The sequence below is a fragment of the Lathyrus oleraceus genome, chromosome 2, assembly GCF_024323335.1.
Source record: "Lathyrus oleraceus cultivar Zhongwan6 chromosome 2, CAAS_Psat_ZW6_1.0, whole genome shotgun sequence".
Taxonomy (NCBI): Eukaryota; Viridiplantae; Streptophyta; class Magnoliopsida; order Fabales; family Fabaceae; genus Lathyrus; species Lathyrus oleraceus.
The window spans coordinates 466125036-466148147 of NC_066580.1; the positions used below are offsets into that span (position 1 = coordinate 466125036).

Genomic DNA, 23112 nt, shown 5'->3' on the forward strand with positions numbered 1-23112 from the left:
ATGAGATTACCTCATGGATTACTCCTTTCATTCTATTATCCAAAATCTTTGACAACACCTTAATCAAACAACCTATTTGGGAGATCGGTCGAAAATCATTCATTCTAATCGGATTATCATGTTTTAGAACTAACACAATTAAGGCTTTGTTGGTACCACACAAAATTTTCTTATTGGCGTGGAGTTCCTATAGGAATATGAGGAGACCACCTTGGATTGTTTTTCAAAATTATTTGATGAAGTCAAAGTGTACATTGTTCATCCTTGGGCTCTTCGAGCTCTTTCAATCCCATAATCGTTTTTATGGCCCCTTCCTCTACAAACTCTGCAATCAAGCTATTGTTATCATCTTCTCAAATTTGATAGAATTTAGACAATTAAAATTGTGGCCTTAAGGCGATGACCAATCTAAATCTATCACTAAAATTCTCTAAAATTCTCACTTTAATCTCTTCAACCTAGGTCAGGTTGATTCCATTAACTTCAATACACTTTATTTCATTCATCCTCCTTTTAATAAGCACACACCAATGAAAGTATTTTGAGTTAGCATCCTCTTCCTTTATCCATTTCAATTGGGATTTTTAGCACATAATGCTATTATTCAGTTTGATAAAGCTGAACAATTGAGAAATAACCTCTCTTTTACTAATGACTTTAGATTCCAAAAACTCATTGTCTTCTCGATTCATACTCATATTAAGTTCCTTTCTTAAGCCTTTGATTCTTCCTATTGTTGAGAATAATAAATCAAGTGTAAGTTGGAGTCACACATTGATTATAAATGTGGAAATATGAGTATTTATAAGTGAAAGAATTCACACATCTACAATCTTATGATTTTGGATGAATATGTGGTGTCTCTCTCACTTGTGTGTTGCTCTTGACCTAATATTGATGTTTCCTATCATAACCCAACACCTATTAGATTTTGCAATGATGTTTGTGCCATTCTTTTAGATGGTGCTTGATTGTTGAATATCCAAACTCTTCCATTTTTCTTCGACAAAACTGTGGTACCCTTCCATCTCATTCTAGCATTTGATATGTTAAGAATGACTTTGAAGATATACTCTCTGTATTAGACTCTTTTTTTCCAAAATTAAAAATTTAATCAAACTTAGCATTGGAACAATCCTGTCGTCATAGGAGAGATAGAAAGAGTTAGTGATGAGAATTTAAAATTTAAAAGACTTAAAATTGCTATGGAAATTATTAAGAATCATAATTATACATTGGCTATAATTAACGGTTCTTCAAATACACACACTAACGCCAATACATTTATAATTAGTGGTTCTTCACAAGACACACACATCTAAAACTTTCCAACCATGAAATAAAGCACCACCCCCTCACTCTAAAACTTAGTTATACAAAAAAAAATAGATCTAGAAATCCGTCTTCACCTTTTGAAACTACTTTTTAACAAATAAAAAATAAGTAACATCTTATTAAGAGAAAATCTTATTGATTATTGGACGAGCCTTGCATTGTGCCTCCAATGGAACCGCCATAGGAACAAGAGTTCCACGTCCTTCCCTCATGTCAACTTCTTCTTCACCAATCCTTTTCCACTCAAAGCATTGAATCAACGACCCCAATGTCAAGCCCAAAGTTCTCAAAGCCAAGCCCGACCCAGGACAAGTCCTCCTCCCCATCCCAAAAGGCATAAACCCACGCATCTCCGCTTGTCGATTACCCTCAAACCTCTCGGGCTTAAAGCTCGTCGGATCAGCCCATAACTCAGAATCCCTATGAATAGCCCACGCATTCACCATCAACATTGTGTTACGTGGCACATCAAATCCTCCCACGTTACAATCTTCCGATGATACATGTGGCACCAACATTGGTGCCGCTGGATGCAACCGTAGAGTCTCATAGATAATATTTTGAAGATATTGTAATTTGGTAGCTTCACCTTCCTCAATTAACCTCTCTTCTCCAATATGATTCTCCAATTCAACTATCGCTTTTTCCAATATTTCCGGATGGTTTAATAAATTAGCCATCGCCCACTCTAACGTTATAGCCGAAGTTTCTGTTCCTGCCACTATCAATGCCTGAAAAACAAAACAAAAACAACAATCCATATGATTATAATATAGAAATTCATATGTTTAATAAAAAGGAGTAATGATAATAATAATGAAGAAGTGATGATTAACCATAATAAGGCCTTTGATAATTTGATCACTGTAATAATCAGGTTGTGATTCTTGCAAAGAAAGTAGATGATCAATCATTGTATTCTTATTTTCCTTTCTGTCTTTACGATGTTCATCAACCAGTCCTTGAAAAAGTGCATCCATTTTCTCTCCAACTTTTTTTAACTTCTTTTCATGACCACTAAAATCAAACAATCTAAATAAAGGTACAAATTCACCAAGCTGAGACCCTAACCCAAACTGCTGTATCTCGTTCATGATATCTCTAAACTTCTTTGCCTCATCCGATTCATCGCCGTAAAACCGTTTACCGCAAACCATTCTCATGATGATGTTAAACGTTAGTTCAGAAAACAAAGTTCTGAGTTCAACTTTTGTGAAGCTATTGTGAGAGTTTTCAGCAAGCTTTTGGATTAGCCTCATGGTTTCGTCTTTTCGGATATCTGAAAAGGAGTTGAGACGGTGATTGGAGAGGATTTCGATTGAGCTTATACGACGTAGGTTGCGCCAGTGGTCTCCATACGATGCTGATACTATGTTTGTGTTGTTGAAAGCAAGATACTTGGTTTTGAGAGAGTGTATACGGTTTGCGAAAACGATGTCGTTTTTGGTGAAACATTCTTCGGCTAGAGATGGAGATGAAACAACAGCTACGAGTCGAGAACCGAATTTAAGGGTGAAGATTGGGCCATATTTTTGGGAGAGGTTGTGAAAGTAGTGGTGAATTGGTGGTTTAATTTGGTGGAGATTGCCAATTATGGGAAGAGAGGGTGGGTTTGGTGGAAGCTTTTTGAATGTTTTTGTGGAGAATAATAATAGTTTTGTAGTGATGATGAGAACAAGGAGAGGGAAAATGATGTAAATAAGAATGTTGAGTTCCATGTTTTGAGTGAAGTTTTTGAATACATATGCATGTGTGTTGTGTATATATAGGGTCTCAAAGTTTGTGAAAATTATATAATGGTTGCAAAAGTGGACTAAAATTGCTGCTATACTATTATTTTCTTTGACTTTTAATTTCAGAGTATAAAGTACATTAGATTAACTAATGATTCAGAGGATAGTAATAAAGTTTTGGCATCTCAGGTTTTTCAGTGTTGTACGTCTGTTTATGGATGGTCAGCTTCAATGAAAAAAATAACGAAGTGTCAATAATACATCTTTTTTGAGTTTTCTCATTTTTCAAGTTGGACCCGACACATTTTGTCAGAAGAATTGGACCCGGCACATAATGGAAATTTCTTCTAAAAGATGTAGAATTGAAATTTCAAAATAGAAAGCATTTATTGGAATAGAATACGAGATAGGCACATGAGAACTTTTACGACAATTTTCATCGATACAACATCAATCTTTTACGACAATTTTCATCGATACAAGAACAATTGTTCCACATTAGAATAAGTTTATTTACTTAGGACCGAGAGAAGGTGTACTAGCTCATGGAGAGGCCTGCACATTGTCTCCTTTATGAGTCTTTAGAATGAGTTAGGCTGTAAGAAAAGATAGAAAAGGAGAAGTTGATGAAAAATAAAGAAAATATATGAGAATGTGAGGAATAATATAGATTTAATTTATTGTTTGATATAAGTAAGATAGAAGAGAAATAGAAAAGATGTTAAGTGCATTTTGGCTTTCATACATGCTTAATTCATTTTTTTCCATACAAGATGTTATGAATCATAAGGATTTATTTGTGTGAGAGAGAGGTCTTCTTGTGTTTATTAGAATGAGTTCATTTATTTGTACATGAGAGATAACAAACTATATATATATATATATATAAGTTTATGTCAAGCTTACTATAGTTAGTTACACAAGATAAGAGTTAGTTATTCTATCTAACTCTCCTAACTACTTCTAACCATCATTCAAACTAACTTCCTAACATAGTTATACTACATTTAGTGTACTCCAATACCCCCTCCCACCCACCCACATAAGGTCATGATTGGTGAGATGAACCAACTTTGGACTTGAGACGAAAGTAGTGGAACAAGTCGGCGATAAATGTAAGCGATGCAAGTTTTGATTTTTAGGATGATAAAAGTGCAGATAGTTAAAGTGTTGAAAAATAAATGACAAAATGATTTATATTAGTTCTCTTTTCCATTTTAAGGATATATTTAGTCTCTCTATATCTTAGAGGATTTTTCCACGATGATCAAATACTTGTATAAATCTTCTCTAAGACCACGTTACAACCTTCTATCACATAAACACAAGTAAGAACACTACTTTTCTTTTATCACGACTTATCATCGCAAACTTGAAGATTAATTTTTAACACACATTTTGTAAATGATTTAAATAAATTTTGATCTTAGCTTAAATTCCAAGTTCAATGATTGATCTTCTCTTTCTCAAGTATTACAATCAAAAATTGTATACCCCAAGTGCTCAGAAAGATTTAATGAAACTTTGTGAATGATACGAAGATCATGTAAAAGTTCAAGAATTTGAAAACTAGAATGAACACTTACAAAAATGTTTGAATTGGTGTGGAAATGATTAAAATTAAAGAGGTCAGTTTGTTTTCTAGTGTCGGAAGCCTTAAATACATGTTTTGATACCCCTGTGACTAAATGTATAAGAATAGAGGTGTTTCACGAGGCTTTATCATCCAAAACAGAGTGTCACTGGTTGATGAAAATGTGTGATTTTTCGCGTGGTAATCGATTACCATAGGGGGTAATCAATTACCACAATCCAACAAATTTTTTTTGAAATTTAAATGTCGGTAAACGATTACTAGGAGGATGTGGTAATCGATTATCAATGTGTTTTGGCTAGAAAATCAATAGTTTTCCAGAAAAACTTCATTGGTTTTCAATGCTTCTCATGTAGTATGACTATTAGAAGAATGATCACTACTACGGAAAACACATATAATGACGGTTGCGAAACATATATAATAACGGTTGCACGTCCGTTGTTAGGTAACATGTGATTGTATGTATGATGGTTTTCACAACGCGGGTGTGATTGTTGTTATAAGCAAGGTAGCACACTACTTATCATAACGGTTATATTAAACAACAATTGTGATATATATTAAGGTCATAGGTTCCAAATCCAGCAACAACAACAAGTTATTTGGAAATAATTAATATTTCACCACGGTTACAGAATATAACCGTTGTAAAAGTACCATGAGTTTATTATAAAAAATTTAGATTTCTTATTTTTCCTTACACCTCACTAAACATATACAACCATAAAATTTGATGTAAAAGATAATAATTTGAAAAATTAAATTATTCTTGAAAAACAACTTAAAGGAACCATTGTTTTTCAATGCTCCAATTCATCTCTTGCTTCTTAACACATAATATTTGATTCAATGCCTCAAAATCTTCAAAGCAATGGTTCATTTCTAGTTTATTTTGCAAAGCATCAATATGTTGACTAATTCGGGTCATCGTCATCGCTATGAACATCATTATTTTAATCAATGATGAAGATTATTATGATGACAACGATTAAGATGATCCAATTTCTCAATAAATTTGATGTTTTGTAATATAAATTTATAGAGAATGAACCATTGCTTTGAAGAATTTGGGGAAATAAATCAAGGTCTACGTGTTAAAGAGCGATATAGATGAATTGTGAGATGTATGCAATTTAAAAATCATGTTTGATCTATGTTTCATTTCAAATATAACTTAATTTTCAGATAATCATTTTATAAATCACTTTAAATGAATGCATGTTCAATGAAGGGAGTGAAACAAACAATATACATACATTATAATAAACTCAACAACAACAACATATATATTAATAAAACAACAACAACATACCTTTTATTGAAGAGAATCGTGGAATGGTCTACTTTGTGTTGCCTGAATAAAAAGTACAAGACAAATGAAACTTCCAAAATTGATTCATACTTCTTGTAATATTTTTCCATAGCAAAATAAAGCATTTATGAACCACCCATAATATGAGTTAAGTTGTTTTGGAAACATAAACTAGCATTAATATCATAACATAACAAGAAACAACAAAGCATTAGGGAAGTAAATCATGCCACAACAAAAAGCAGCATGTTAACATAAATAAGTAGTATAGTGTAACATAACAAGCAACAACAACCACATTATAACATAACAAGAAACAACAAAGCATTAGGGAAGTAAATCATATCACAACAAAAAGCAACATGTTAACATAAATAACAAGTACATTGTAACATAACAAGCAACAACAACCACAACATAACTACTATTAACATTGTTAACTAAAAAAGGAAGTAAATCATGTCGTGACAAAAAGAAACATGTTAACAACAACTACCCATAACAAATCAAAAACTTGTCAACAACAACAACTAACAACAAATCATATAAAACATAACAAAGTCTTCAATCTTCATGCCTAGTTGAATTCGTGCAGTTCTCAAGGTCTTCATCTGATTCAGAATCAGTTACATCCAGATTCATAAGGTCATTCATAATAGCTTCTACCTTCTTCATCTTTTCAGGGTTAAGATTCTTGAAATGAATCTTCTTATAGCTCCTTCCATTAGAAGGTTCAACAACAGTAATGTGTTCCCTAACAGATTCAGCTTCCTTGACTTTGTTCAACCATAACTCCACCGTATCAATAACCTCTCTTATAACCTGAATCTCATGGATAAGTTTGTTTCTCCCACTATTCATGATGAAAGAAGGATCTGAAATTGGAAAATACAATAAAAACAATATACAACAACGTAAAACTACAAAAACATACAGAAAAAAAATCTCGAACAAGGAAGAAGAAGAATACCTTTATGTATGAAGCGAGAGCGAATGACGAAGAAGAGAGAAAATGTGTGCTAGGGTTTTTCTGTGATAGATACGGTGATAAGATCAAGAAGCGAGAGCTAATTCGCTTATATTATAAACAAGTAAACAATTTCACCACAGTTGTTTTAAAAAACCGTGATAAAATGTAATGATTTTCATAACGGTTCTCACTATCAACCGTGGTGATAAGTATTTCAATTTCAATTTATATATTATAATCATAAGGACAACATCAATTGTAATGAAAAAGTAGAAAATTGTTGGAGTTGTAATTCGAACCCTGTCACTCCATAAATGTATACATAAATAACAAGTAAATCATATCACAACAAAAAGCAACATGTTAACATAAATAACAAGTACATTGTAACATAACAAGCAACAACAACCACAACATAACTACTATTAACATTGTTAACTAAAAAAGGAAGTAAATCATGTCGTGACAAAAAGAAACATGTTAACAACAACTACCCATAACAAATCAAAAACTTGTCAACAACAACAACTAACAACAAATCATATAAAACATAACAAAGTCTTCAATCTTCATGCCTAGTTGAATTCGTGCAGTTCTCAAGGTCTTCATCTGATTCAGAATCAGTTACATCCAGATTCATAAGGTCATTCATAATAGCTTCTACCTTCTTCATCTTTTCAGGGTTAAGATTCTTGAAATGAATCTTCTTATAGCTCCTTCCATTAGAAGGTTCAACAACAGTAATGTGTTCCCTAACAGATTCAGCTTCCTTGACTTTGTTCAACCATAACTCCACCGTATCAATAACCTCTCTTATAACCTGAATCTCATGGATAAGTTTGTTTCTCCCACTATTCATGATGAAAGAAGGATCTGAAATTGGAAAATACAATAAAAACAATATACAACAACGTAAAACTACAAAAACATACAGAAAAAAAATCTCGAACAAGGAAGAAGAAGAATACCTTTATGTATGAAGCGAGAGCGAATGACGAAGAAGAGAGAAAATGTGTGCTAGGGTTTTTCTGTGATAGATACGGTGATAAGATCAAGAAGCGAGAGCTAATTCGCTTATATTATAAACAAGTAAACAATTTCACCACAGTTGTTTTAAAAAACCGTGATAAAATGTAATGATTTTCATAACGGTTCTCACTATCAACCGTGGTGATAAGTATTTCAATTTCAATTTATATATTATAATCATAAGGACAACATCAATTGTAATGAAAAAGTAGAAAATTGTTGGAGTTGTAATTCGAACCCTGTCACTCCATAAATGTATAATCCCGGTTTATTAGTTTGACCGTTGTGCAATGTATTTTCGTAAATATAAATAAAAAAGCGTGTCCATAATTGAGGTATTACCACAGTTAAAAAACAAACTGTTATTGTTTAGTGTGATAAAATGTCTATTTTGTAGTAGTTAGAGGAAGTAGAAATGATTGTTTGAGCATTTTAAGGTAACATATAGTGTTTTGTAGTAAGTACATTTGAACTTTGTTTATCAATCACAAAATCTTCTTGATTCCCTATTGTCCATATTTATAACACATACTTATTCAACCACTTGATGTTTTGAGCTTCTTTTTCTTCTTTGATATAAGTTGTCTTCATTAAAACCAAGTTGAGTAGAGAAACATATCTTCAAATTCTCCCCCTTTTTGATGATGACAAACAATTGAATTTGTGATTTTTCTAAGAGTTGAAATTCTCCCTTTTAATTATATGTCCCCCCCTTAATGAATGAGTATTGCAATTTGTGCAATCTTGTGTGAACCTGTGGTTTTTAAATGTTTCATAAAAACACAATACTACCACTTGTTCTGCCCCTTTTGACATTATCAAAAAGAAGAAAAAATAGTCAACCAACAAATATACATAGAGACATAGATAACATTGATACACATACACACATGATAAAGCATGTCATACATTTTAAAATCAAATTAAGTACGATAAAAACAATAACTAAGCAGACTACCCCATTCTTACAAATGAAATACATATAGTTTGATCGAGATAAATAAATAAATAAACATGAAATAGAGAAAATAAGAATAAAATAAATATTCTTCCTCATTATCTCCAAAATCAAGTTGTTCCACCCTGTGTGAGAGGCTATCTAACTAGTTATCAATGGAGTTGAAGCGGGTATTGTAAGACCCCAATTTTGTCCCTAAGATCCCTCATGGCATCATATCATATCATTGCCTCAAGGATCTTTGTGCACCTTTGCTTCCCTCCTAGTGGGTGGGTTATCTTGTGAGTGTGGTTCTTGATCACCAAGCATGTTTTGCATTTGTATATCATTGCTTCTCATCTGTTTACTAACCAAAAGTACAAAAATATTGTCATCTAACCATGCTACTTGCAGATGAAGCAAGCTAGGTCAAAACAGTCATTAAGCAGTGGATGGTGGCCATTCTTGAAGAATTTGGGCACCATGATCATTCATCAAGAGTTCATATGAGTTGTGTTATCATTTTGAATCAAGATCTCAAGTGGTAGGGGCTTGGAATTCATCAGAACATGGTTCAGTCAACCAAAACCCTAGCAAAGTCAACTGTGGTCAACTGTGCATTTAATCAGTAATTTGATGGTGGGAATTGGTTTGAGAGGTCTCATTCATGTCCATATAAGCCTCATATAACATGTCAAACATCCACAGTGAAGAATTTGAGGTCAGATAAAAAGTTTCCAAAAATAGTAAGTTGAATTTGCCAAAAATGGAAAGTTCTTCTCCTCAAAATTACTTCATCATACAAGCTTCAAATGAATTTTTTTCCAACATGAAAGTTGAAGATCTTGTTCTCCCATTTCCAAAAAGTCCAAGAACACTCATTTCTCATGTGTGGTTGGCAAGTTATGATCAAATCATTCTCAAGAATTTTTGAACTTCAAAGTGAGATAACTTCCAAACCATTTGGCCAAATTGAGTGAGGTTTTTTGCTACAAGTCATATTTGATGTGCTCTATCCAAATCCTTAATCACATTTTACCAAAAATCATCCAATCAAAATGGCCTTTTTCAAGAGCATTGAATTAAAAAAGAGAGGGGTGAAAAATGAACTTTCAATTTAAGTTTTGCCAATACATTCTACCAATTGCCAATGTTCAGAAATTACATTTGGAGATTGTTTAAGCCCATTTTCGCACTGTAGCATGCCATGCACATGCCACTTGAGTAATTTCACTAATTGGCCAAAAACATTTCCATTTGAGCTAAATTCAATTACCACTTCATTAACCAAACTTATGCATTATTAAACAGAGTATATATGACTCATTTCTGACTGAAAAGCCCTAGCCACTATTCACAAATCAGATCTGAAATTCATTTCCTCTCAAAAACTCTCATTTCCTTACTTGTTTTTTTCTGGAAAATTGTCAAAGGATTCGTGCTTCTGTGTATTGGACCATCACTCACCATCCTTTTGGAAGCTTTTGCAAGCATAGAATCACAACTGTAAAGCCATTTCCATACTGTTGCATTGAAGCTTCCTGTCGCATCACGCGAAAAACCGGCGGGAAAACAAGAACAACAGAGCCGCCACCGTGCGTTATTTATCCCAAAAGAGGGAAAGGAAACGCTCAGAGTAAACCTGGAAAGAACATGGTCTCGCGACCAAAGAGAATGGGTTCGGGAGTCGGTTATGCGAAGGGAAGGTATTAGCACCCCTACGCATCCGTAGTACTCTACGGGATCCACGCACAAAAGGAAGGAAAATGGTTGCTATAACACTGCTCAAATACTCACACCCACTGGCTGAAAGAGACAAAAGAAACTGACTGAAACTGACTCGACAGGATATCGTATCCTGGGCCTACTTAGTCTATCAGGCATAGACATCAGAGTCGAAGTAGTTCGGACTGGGGGAAACGACACATGCTCGCTAGGATATCGCATCCTATGCATACGTATCTCCTCGGACGAGAGAAGAATCAGAGCATTCGTAGCTCGGCTGACACGCACACAAACAAACACAGGCAAAGGCAAACGTGGAGCCCGACTGCCAATCACTGGACTTACATCAGCATCCGAACCAAAACACACTCAAGAAGGCAAACATGGAGCCTGAATGCCAACCACTGGACTTACATCAGCATCCGAACCAAAACACACGCACACTGGAACCCAAATGCCACTCGATGGACTTACATCAGCTTCCAAGCACACAACAAGACAACAAGTCAATAGGGAGTCGGGGACTCGAGCCTATAACTGTCAAGCACATACACAAAAGAAAAGAAAAGGCGCCCGGAGAGATCAGCTCAATCTCCTGCCTACATACTTCATCTGGTATGAAGATCAGGGCGATGTAGTTCCCCTACGAAGGGATACAGGACTAGCCTAACCAGATAACAGAGGGAGACACAACTAGGGAGACTACGACTCGAGCCTAGATGTTATCATGCAAATCAACCCTAAGTTAAGGTTTCTAGCTAACTGGCACAGGGAGCCAGCCTATCCTAGTCATGACTTGCACAGGAAGCAAGCCACACACGCACTTAACTTGCACAGGAAGCAGGCCAAGCAAAACCTAACTTGCACAGGAAGCAAGTCTAAACTAAACCTAACTTGCACAGGAAGCAAGTCAAACAATCCTACAAGCACAGATAGCACACCCTATACACAAGCAAGTGGCTCAAACAAGGCTAGGTTTTAGTCGAGGGGTCATATCAACCTCAACAAACAAACCTCTGGAACTGGGTGAATGTTGCTCTTAACCTTGCCATTGAGAGACTAAGGTGAAGCAGATGAAAGGTGAGTGAAGATAAGACTTCACAGCTCTTATCCCTGGCCTGGGAGAGCTCAAGACAAGAATGTGTGGGTTCAGAAAGTGGGAACCCTTCTACACATTTAAAACTGACTCAACTGTACAATTGTACAAGATCTTGGGTTTGTATCTGCAATGCATCAACACAGTGGTGTGAGCAAAGCAGATGACACAACATGAATAGTGGGGGATAGATCGCATATCCCTACCTTCCACCAATTGCCTCTTCACTTAGGAGGACTTTGACTCTATGCAAGGACAAAATTAAACATCCACAAACATTGCCTCTTAAGGAGGACTTCAGACAGTTGCCTGGCCAGGTAACAGGCCAGGTCTTCCAGACTACATGAAGAAAAAGAGACATACCTCAATGCAAATTGCTTATACAAGCAAAGCAAAGCAAAAAAGTTCACAAGGAACTAAGCAACTAAAAGCACCTGAAACAGTCAAACAGATGTTAGTATGCAAGTTCAAACAAAGCAAAAAGAAACAGACACCAACAATTAATTAGAGGCACATGGATGTGCAAGGCACAAGGCTTAGGGCATGTGAGCCAAGCCACCTACAAAACAAACAAGTTAGGCAATGATATTTGAGCAAACTCAATCAAAAAGAAATGGTCTCATTGGTTATTTGTTGGTCAACCTGAAAACACAAGCTCAAAGGTGAGTAACAGGACCACTAGGACAAGCCTAGGGTCAAAAGAGAATGAAAAAGTCGAAACAGCAAGGGGCAAGCATCCAAAATCATGTTCAAACAATTAAGAAACACAACCAATTGGTTTCATGTTCATATCAATCATCATCATCATTTCATGAACAATTTAGGTCAAGGTATATCAAACAGAAGCTCATAGGAGTCAACAGCAAGACTTGCATCAAAAGCAAACTAAAACATTTCCAAAAATCATCAAATAAATCATGATCAATCACAACCCACAGCATGGTAAGCATGTCAAATTTCATCCCATTTGGACAAGTGGAAGGCAGTCAATGAAAATCAGAAAGTCAAAGCAATTTTGAACATGCTCAATGAAGTCAACCAAACATGCATCAACTTAGAAAAATCATAAGTCCGAGATGGTGTAGGATAAATGAATGGGACTAAAACCATGGCAAATATGAAGATGTCTAGTTATCTCATGTAAAATTTCATGTCCATCCAATAAAGTATGAGAATTTCACAAATGAAATGGGAACAAGTGTCACACAAAGTCAACATTTGACTAGACAGGGGAGAAAATCTCAAACAATTAGGAAATGCCACAAATAATTCCAAGAAAATTCACATGTAAACTAGACATACAAAAGTAGGTTCATGCAAAAATTCAATCCAATTGGAGGTCAAGAAGCATGGCTATGAAAATCATGAAGTTGGACATCAATGGTGTGACACAAATTGTCACACCCTAATTCAAAAAATCATATCTCACAAACCAGCAATGATAAATTCACAAACTCTACACCAAAACCACCATGAGTGTGTCTAGTTTAAGCACAAAAAATTTGGGAGCCATTGGATAAAGTATCATCATTTCACAAATGTTTTGGCAAGATGTACAAAAATTGGTCACATGTCACAAACCCTAGCACCATTTAAAATTCGACCATGCAAAAATTCTGGAAAATATATGACAAAAAACTAGAGATCAAGATGGACATGATTCAAAAATTCCCAATGAATTTGGAATTAAAATGAGGAACTTATGATTTTTCAAAGTTTGAGTAATTAAATGAAATAAATATTGAAATGAAAAATGAATTAATTGATTATTGGAATACAAAAAGACAAAGGACGAAAACGCCCCTCGCTGAGTATTGAAACTCAGCGTTTCATTTAAATGGGGAGGTCAGCGCTCCTTTTTAATATATATTTCATAGAAGGCGTTAAATAAATGAATTGGCATTGCGCCCCAGTGGTAAAACACTTGGTATTTGAAGCTTTGAGGCAAAGGTCTGGGGTTCGAATCCCCCTCGCCCCAGGCCTTTTTTTGCATTTATTTAATGGCTTTGCTACAGTAAAAAGAAATGCCCAGTATCGTGTACAGTAAAAGAAAAAAACTCAGTATTCATATTGCAGAAAAAAATGCAGTGTCTACATGTTCAATTGAAAAATTTCCAGCAAGAACAAATGGTGGCCAAAATCAAAAAGTAATATATCAATGTGTTCACCTCATCATGTACATTAATAATCCAACCTTCATGTTCACTAAATCAAGCTAACAACCAAGAACCAAACAAAAACATATTTGAGTGTGAAACTTTAAATCCATGTATTTCTCTCAACATGCAACCATTTTCCACAAAATTTATATCAATAGAATCAGGGTGAAATGAACTTTATGATTATATGTTTAAAAACAAGAACTGAGCCGCGCGAATTCTGACCTTATTCTGAAGTTTTTTCATGGCAGTGATGTGTTTGTGGTCTTTTGGTTGCAAAGAGGCGAAACAGAATTTCTTTAGTACCCCAGGAGACGCATGGACGAAGGAATGGAGTTCAATGATGCTTGGTTCTTCTCAAAATCCCAACTGTCATGGATGATGTTTTGAAAACCAGTTTGGCACAAGCTTCTTACAGATGGTGAAATGAGGTTGCAATGAGTCCACAATATTGTTTGGATGATGAAACAACAATGGCCAAGGAGAGTTCTTTGGAGCTTTTTTTTGGAAAATTTTGGAAAATGGCCAAGAATGAAGTTTTTTGAGAGTGTGAAGTTCTGTTGGTTCTTGCTGCAACTCTAGGGTTGGTTTGACAGAAAAAATATGTTAAGATTTTCTGTTTTCATAGTACAAGGCATGGCTCATGGATATGTGGGATATGGTGGTTGCAAATTGTACTTTTCTTCCCATTTTCAAGCAACTAGGCATGGCTATGTGATGGGTGCAAGTACTTGCACGAATTTGACTTTGTACATGCTGCAAATAACATTCTAAGCAAGTTCCAATTGGCCCCAAGTGTTAAAAATGCATAATTCAAAAAGTCAACCATTGGTCAAACTTGAATTTCACATATGCTAGGTTCAAAAATGCCATTTTGATTGGCAATGTTTTGGCTCATGAAATTTATATTTTTGGAAAGAGGGGATCAAATGTGACTTGTAGGAAAAAACCCCACCAAAATTGGCCAAACGGTTTGAGAGATATGGCCTTTTGAAGTTCAAGAATTTCTGAAATCGATTTGATCATAACTTGCCAACCACACATGGGAATTGAGAGTTCTTGGACTTTTTGGAAATGGGAGAACAAGATCTTCAACTTTCATGTTGGGCAAAAATTCATTTGAAGCTTGTATCATGATGTAAGCTTGAGGATCAAGACTTTCCATTTTTGGTAAGTTTCAGTTACAGGTCCAGTTTCCATTTTTGGAAATTTCTGATCTGGCTTCAAATTCTTCCATGATGGTGTTTGACATGATATATGAAGACTATTTGGACATGAATAAGATCTCCCAAACCATTTCCATTCATCAAATCACTGATTAAATGGACAGTTGACCAACAGTTGACTTTTAGGGTTTCTGACTGTCTGTGTATGAACTGATGACCTCCAAGCCTTCAACCCTTAACTTGAACACTTCAAATGGACCTCCAAGTCATGTGAACTTGTTGGACAAACCCTAGGGCCTTGGCTCCTTGAGAATTGTGCTTGCTTGCTTGGTTGACTGATCTCCTGATCAGTTTGACCTAATTTCTTGATTGGCTTGCACTTGAGGCAAAAGAGGCAATGCAATGCTATGCAATGGACCATGATATGCTATGACCTAATATGAAAATGTATGTACAATGATGGGTGCAAATTTGAGGTGCTACACTTCCTTCCATGGCAGATATTGATTGGAGCTGCCTCAGGGTTTGTTGAGCTAAAATCCATTGTCCATTCATCATCTGGAACATCACTAAGCATCTGTTTCAGCTTGTTGTGACCAAAGAACCCACGAATTCCATACTGCTCTTCAAATCAGGTAAGATTCGAATCACATCTTTGTCCAAATCATGCTATGCTTATTAAAGATCTCTCCATATTTTTGTTATATGACATATTTTTGTACCATTTGGGATGACTGTATTGATTGTAATGTTTGAATTGCTTGATATACAATTGTTGTTTGCTTTGGTGATTTGTGAGATGAGTTCTATACCCGAACTCGAGTGCACTCTAGGATAGGAGAATGGCATAGTCTTGTTGACTGGTGTGGAGTATTCCTTAGCCAGTTGACTTGCGAGTCCATTCACTTGGTGGAGGTCATGTTGGATTAATAATGTCACACAAGTTATTTGTGGTTAGGCATTATTCTTTCAATCATGTGCCGCAGAAGCCAAGGACCTTAGTTTACCAAGCCCATCTTGGCCTTTTTCTTAGGACGTAGTGCGGAGGTCGTTCAGATGTAAGTTCTGATGCGATTGTTACGCGATACTACACTCATAAGAGTTTCTCTTGAGAATATTCTTGGAATACGAGTATTCGTTCCTCCGATAATATTCGAAAGATGGAACGATGATTATGGGAACCTCTGGTAGAACATGTCTGGCAGGTTTAAACCCTAGTACACTCCCTTTGGGTGGTTCTTAACCGAGACTCCATGCTCGTGACTCTCAGCAAACCCGTGATTCGTGGTTGAGTCGTTCAGACAACCTTAATATCAATGGAACCTGGGCGTTGATCAGGTATAAAACCTAAATCCCCCAGAACGGATGGTTGATATTAAGGATGTTCGAGCCGGTTCATGTACCGTTAATATCAATGGAACTTGGGTGTCGATAAGGTGAAAACCTAAATCCACCAAAATGGATGATTGATATTAGGGATACAATGAGCTTTCCCATGACCTTTGTTTGGTGTGACTTGTTTGATCCTTGAGTGTCATTGTTGCATTCATGCATTCATACATTCATCTACATTCATATCATCAGATAAAAAGAAAATTTTCAAGGAACTCAAAGGAGTTATTTGCAAAAAATTTCAAACATGAAAAAAAACCGGGAAATTTCCATACTGTTGCATTGAAGCTTCCTTCCATGGCAGATATTGATTGGAGCTGCCTCAGGGTTTGTTGAGCTAAAATCCATTGTCCATTCATCATCTGGAACATCACTAAGCATCTGTTTCAGCTTGTTGTGACCAAAGAACCCACGAATTCCATACTGCTCTTCAAATCAGGTAAGATTCGAATCACATCTTTGTCCAAATCATGCTATGCTTATTAAAGATCTCTCCATGCTGATTGCAATGAAACTTGAATCGTGAGAAATGGTTGAATATTGAGAGAGAAACATCGATTTAAAGTTTGTTGGTCAAATGTGTTTGTGCTTAGTTCTTCCTCTTGAATTAATGAAAATGAATGTTGGAATGCTGATGTACTCTGTTAGATGAACACAATGATATATTGTTTGTGGATTTTGGTTGCAATTTGTTCTTGCTGGAAAATCTGAGAAAAATATTGAAGAACACGGCCAAACCCTAATATTTTCGCTCAAAACCCGTGTTTGATCCTTTGAACCCGTGCCCTGCATGATTTCCAAGTTTCCTGGCCATGAAACGAATAGTAGCGCGCCACCTCACTAAGTGAAACGCAGCGTTTCACTTAGTGAGTCCCATAATTACCATTTTGCCATCCGTGTTTTAATAATTCATTAAATCATTTTCTTTTTTCAATTATTATTTCATTTGGTTTGGCAAACTTAGAAAATTCATAAGTTCTGCAATATTTGTCCAAATTTGATGGGATTTTTTGTGAAATGCTCCTCATGATCTCTACTTTATTGTGGTGATTTTTCCAGATTTTTTGCACGTGTAGATTTTTAAATGTGCTAGGGTTTGTTCATGTGTGTCCATTTGTGTATGTCATGCCATTTTGCTTGTGAAATGATGATACATAATCCAATGAGGCTGAAATTTTGTTGTGCTTAAACTAGACATGTTCATGGTGATTTTGGTGTAGAGTTTGTGAATTTATCATTGCTGGTTGATGAGATATGATTTTTTGAATAGAGGTGTGACAATTTGTGTCACACCATTCATGTCCAACTTCATGATTTTAATTACCATGCTTATTGAACTCAAAATGGTCCGGATTTTTGCATGAATATACTTTCGGATGTTGAGAATACATGTGAATTTTTCTGGAATTATTGATGGCATTTCCTATTTGTTTGGAAATTTTTCTCCCCTGCTTGGTCATTTGTTGATTTTTTGTGATACATGTTTGTATTTGGTTTGTGAAATTCTGGTTATTAATTGGATGTATGTGAAATTTGGCATGAGTAATGTAGATATCTTGAAGTTTATCATGGCTTTAGTCCCATTCATTTATCATGTTTTGTTTCTGTTTTATGATTAATTGAAGTTGGTGCATGTTTTGATGCTTTGTATGAGTTTGCTTGAACTTGCTTTGACTTTCTGATTTTCATTGACCTACTTCCTTTGATCCAAATGAGCTGAAATTTGGTATGCTTATCATGTTATGGATGATGTTTGATCATGAATTATTTGAGGATTTATTGAAATGTTTGTGATTGGATTTGACTTGAATCTTTCTGTTGACTTCTTTGAGGTTCTATATGACATGCCTTGACCTAATTTGTTGGTGAAATGATAATGATGAATGATATGAATGTGAAACCACTTGGGTTTGTTCCTTAATTGTTTGAACTTGATTTTTGATAGCTTTCACTTGCTGTTTTGGATTTTTATCTCCTTTTGACCCTAGGCTTGTCCTAGTGGTCTTGTTTCTCATGTTTGAGTTTGCTTTTCAGGTTAAGAAGCAAATGCCTTAAGGAAACTTATGCAAGTTGCTTGAGTTTGATTGATTATCATGAACTAACTTGTTTGTTTTGTAGGATGCTTAGCTCATATGCTTTGAGCTTTGTGCATTGCACATTTGACTGATTGTGTTGACTGTGGATCCTTATCTTATATTGGTTTTGAATTTGAGTTGTATACTGATTTTATTTGATTGATTTCAGGTACCATTAGTTGCTAATAGTTCTTTGAGAACTTGCATTGCTTTGCTTGATAACATTAGCATTGAGGTAGAATCCTTTTTCTTCATGTAGTCTGGAAGACCTGGCCTGTTACTTGGCCAGGCAACTGTCTGAAGTCCTCCTTAAGAGGCGGTGTTTGTGCTTGTTTACCTTTGTCCCAAGCAGGAAAAGTCCTTTAAATAAGGCAATTGGTAGAATCCAAGAGATATGTAACCTATCTCCTACTATTCTGTGTGTCACTCACCTTGCTCACACCACATGTGTTGATGCATAGTGAGTAAAAACCCAAGATCTATCGAGTCTAACTTGTGGAGAGAGTTCCATCTTTCTGAACTCCCACACCTTCTATCATTTGAAGCTCTCCCTGACCAGGGATAAGAGCATGAGGCACACCCCTCATATCCTTTCATCTGCTTCACCTTGGCTCTCAATGTCAAGGTTAAGAGCACCATTAACCCTATTCCAGTTGGCTTCAATGCCTACCCTTTGTATGAGCCTAATTGTTTGGTTATAGAGTGTGCTGAATGACTTTGGTTGATTGATTACTTAGTTCATTTGTACATGTCTGCTGTTATGCTTTGTGCATTTATCATCATTAATTGCTCATTAGTGCATGATCATTTCATTTGTCTTTGTGACATATCTTTGTTGATTGCCCATTGAGGACAATTGTAAGACCATTCATTGGCCATTGCTCCTATGATATGGAAGTGAGTATAAGACCATTTCATTGGCCACTCATCTTCTCTTTGCTTGATGCATTTGTTTGATTTATGTGAGGATGCAATTGTAAGTCCATGTAATTTGGCATTTGTTTTCCCATGATCATATGTTGGAGGTTAGAGTAAGCCCAGATAGATTGGCATCTGACATCCAAGTGTTTGTTTTGTTTTTGTTGGAGATTGGTATAAGCCCAGATAGATTGGCATCCGTTATCCACTTTTTATTTCTTTGTTGAGGAGATTGGTATAAGTCCATAGAGTGGCCTCTGATATCCAGTTTTGTTTTAGGAGATTGGTATAAGTCCAGTGATTGGCATCCGGTATCCGCTTTTGTTGACTTTCTTCCTTTGCTTTGCTTGTTTGTTATTGCTCATTGTCTATTCCAAAGGACACACTTGAGTCATCTTCTATATGATTTCAAGAGGTGAACCTTCTAGGAAGTTTTACACTCCATCTTCATCCATTCATCCCTCTTTGTCCTAAACCTTTTCACACGTTGCTTTTAAAACTTGAGATAAATATTGTGCAAACATCTTCATGCTTTCAAATTAGAAACCTGGACCCTAAGTCCTTGACTTTTCAAACTCCATTTCATAGTACTTCTTTTGAATCAATCTTAATCATACTTTGACCCTCCTTTTGTGAATAATCATAATCAATTAACTTCACCCATTCAATTGTTTTGTGGCTTTGTCCATTCTTGTTAAGCTTTCATACATTAGCCGTAGGTTTGATTTATCTTAGTTGGTTGATGTTAATCTCACCTATTCGTCCTTAGTTGATTGAATTGTAAGTCTTCCTTGCTTATTATAGGGTTAACCCCTCACTAGCAAGTTGAAGCTTTTCTCACATGGTGGACTCGTTGTTTGTATAAGGTTGAGTTTTCTCCCGTGGATAACGTAAGACCTTAGGGCTTGTGTTTAAAATTGAATCCACTAACTTTTGGAAATCTTTTAGCCGAACTACGGCATTTTGATCCTTACCTTTGATGGAAGGTACGTAGGCAACAGGTTCATCCGTTCGAACACAAAAACAATAAAAATTGTATATTCTTTTCTCATCATCCCATTCATGTTTGCACGATAAATATTTCATAACAAATAACAATTTTATACAACAAGTGTGAAAAGGGCTCCCTAGGAGTACCTAGGACGTTGTGGGTGCCTAACACCTTCCCATTGCGTAATTTACCCCTTACCCAGACTCTCTGATCTTTTAATTAGTTTTTTATGTGTAAAACTTCTTAGGCTTTTGTTCGCTTTTTAGCCAGTCCTTAGGATAAATAAAAGTGTGGTGGCGACTCGATTCATTGTATACTTTGCTTATGGTTTAATCAATAAATCATATAGCGACGAATACACCGCTACAGGTATCCAAAGTTGAATCGGGTATCCATTGAGTTGAATGTGGTATCAGTGGAGGTTTCCATGGATTCGACTTTGTAGATCATAAATGTTTTTATGAGACAAATCTTATCCATAAGTATCTTTTTGGTGATGACTTTATATTATAAGGGTAGAATAGACGAGGTAGAAGGTCGAACTTCATTTCTATAAATAGACATCTTCTTATGCTCATCCCAAAACATACCCATTTTACATATTACACCATAGTCAATCAAATTCTCATAAGTATTCATATCAAACCTTGTTTCATTCCTTATATCATTAGAAAGATTCCCAATAAGTTTGTTGATTTCCCTTGCATATGAAAGTCTTGTTGTCTTTACCCTAGAGGAGAACATATGAGTCTTCATAATATAGGCCAATTTTAAGGCAATGTCATTTTTGAGTGCATACAAAATATGGAGTTCAAATCCAGTGAGTTGAGAGCAATTTGTTGCTTTGGGTATGATGACATAAGTCAATAAATAATGCAACATGATTTCATTTCACAAAAGGTTTCCAATAGATAATTTTTTTTTCTCTTAGAGGAACCTACTTCAAACCTTTCCTTCTTGCTAAATATCTCTTATTCAGATAAGTGACACATAGACAGATAAATTGCATGTTTGCTAAACCCTTCCGAATCACTCTTTAAGTTAGGGAGAATCAACACACCTTCATTAGGAATACCTAGAATACTTCCTATTTGGGCATTAGTAAGGATAATTTTAACTCCTTTAACCTAGGACACTAGGTTATTGCCATGCGGTTGAAGATTACAGTAGATAACTTTCACTAAGTCAGGATAAATTGGACCAGAATATTCCCCAAAGTCACTTAAGCCAAAAGTTCTAAGCCTCCTAGGAAAATTTATTCTAGGGAAATCTAATAGGTTACCGTACTTTGTTGGATTAACGTTTTGTCATAAAACTTTTCCCAGAAGCGACCCATCTTCTCGGGAGTTTGTAATAGCCTTGATAAATCCAATATATTTTTTCCTAGAACTTGCCTTTCTAACCTTCAAAAGTGGGGTTTTTAGTTCAAACATTTAGGTGAGAAGCCATTGGAGTTTTGAGGGATTTGGAGATTTTTATGGTTTAGGGGATTTGAGGTTTGAGTGAGATTTGTGAGGAATGGGATTAGGGATTAGGGTGATTACATCATGATTATTTGGTAGATGGAGTGGAGATAAAGGTGGTACCTGTTGGTGCAAAGGTAGAATGAATGATGAATGGAAATATTCTATTAAGAGAATGACGACTACAAAACATGATAAAAGTTACAATGATTGTCACCCTATTTATAAGCTAAAACTAGGGTTACTAGAATAGGATAAAATACTAAAATACCCTCTAACAAACTTAGGGGCTAAGAAAATAGTACAACTAATAAATATGAATTACTTCTAATACCATCCCTTAATTCATATTCCATCAAAACTTGTAACACCAATTCCATCCCTTAATCTGAGAAATTGATCAGTCTTGATAGCTTTCGTCAGAACATCTGCCAACTGTTTCTGAGTGCTGCAGTGTACAACTTCTAACACTCCCCTCTGAACTTGATGTCTCAGAAAATGATACTTGGTCTCAATGTGCTTGCTTATCCCATGCAACACTGGATTTCTGGCAAGATTGATTGCAGACTTGTTGTCAATCATCAACTTCAGAGGTTTGTTTACTTTAACCTTCAGATCCTGCAATAGATTTAGAATCCACACATCTTGGCATGCAGTAACAGCACCTGCAATATATTCAGCTTCACAAGTTGACAACGCCACAACAGGTTGCTTCTTGGAACACCAAGAAATGGGACCTCCCAGAAATTTGAATAAGTACCCAGACGTACTTCTTCTGTCAACTCTGTCTCCACACCAATCAGAATCTGAATAACTCAGAAGTTCTGACTCATCCTTTCTTCCAGAAGGAAATAATACTCCATACTTCAGAGTTCCCTTGATATACCTCAGAATCCTGACAGCAGCTTGGTAATGGGACCACTTAGGTTTACTCATGAACCTACTAACCATCCCAACTGAATAGCAAATATCAGGTTTGGTATTGCACAAATACCTCAGAGAACCAACCAACTGTTTGAAGGTTGTAGCGTCCACATCCTTTCCATCAGAGTCAAAATCCAGTTTCTGATTTGTATCAGAAGGTGTGACAGCAATCTTACAATTCTTCAGATCAAATCTCTTCAGAAGTTCTAATTCATACTTAAGCTGATGCAAAATAATACCTTTCTCAGAGTATCTGAATTCCATCCCTAGAAAGTATGTCATTTTGCCTA

The 23112-nt window shown here is 35.7% G+C and overlaps 1 protein-coding gene across 1 annotated transcript; it reads right to left on the reverse strand.

The window, feature by feature from the left end:
* Positions 1 to 1212: 1212 nt before the first annotated feature.
* LOC127120436 (cytochrome P450 81E8) lies at positions 1213 to 3085 on the reverse strand. The gene is made up of 2 exons (XM_051050862.1): positions 2172 to 3085; positions 1213 to 2066 (listed from the first exon to the last, which is right to left on the reverse strand). The coding sequence occupies exons 1-2, from the start codon at positions 3051 to 3053 to the stop codon at positions 1455 to 1457; spliced, it is 1494 nt and encodes a 497-aa protein (XP_050906819.1). The 5' UTR covers positions 3054 to 3085; the 3' UTR covers positions 1213 to 1454.
* Between the last annotated feature and the right edge of the window lie 20027 nt (positions 3086 to 23112).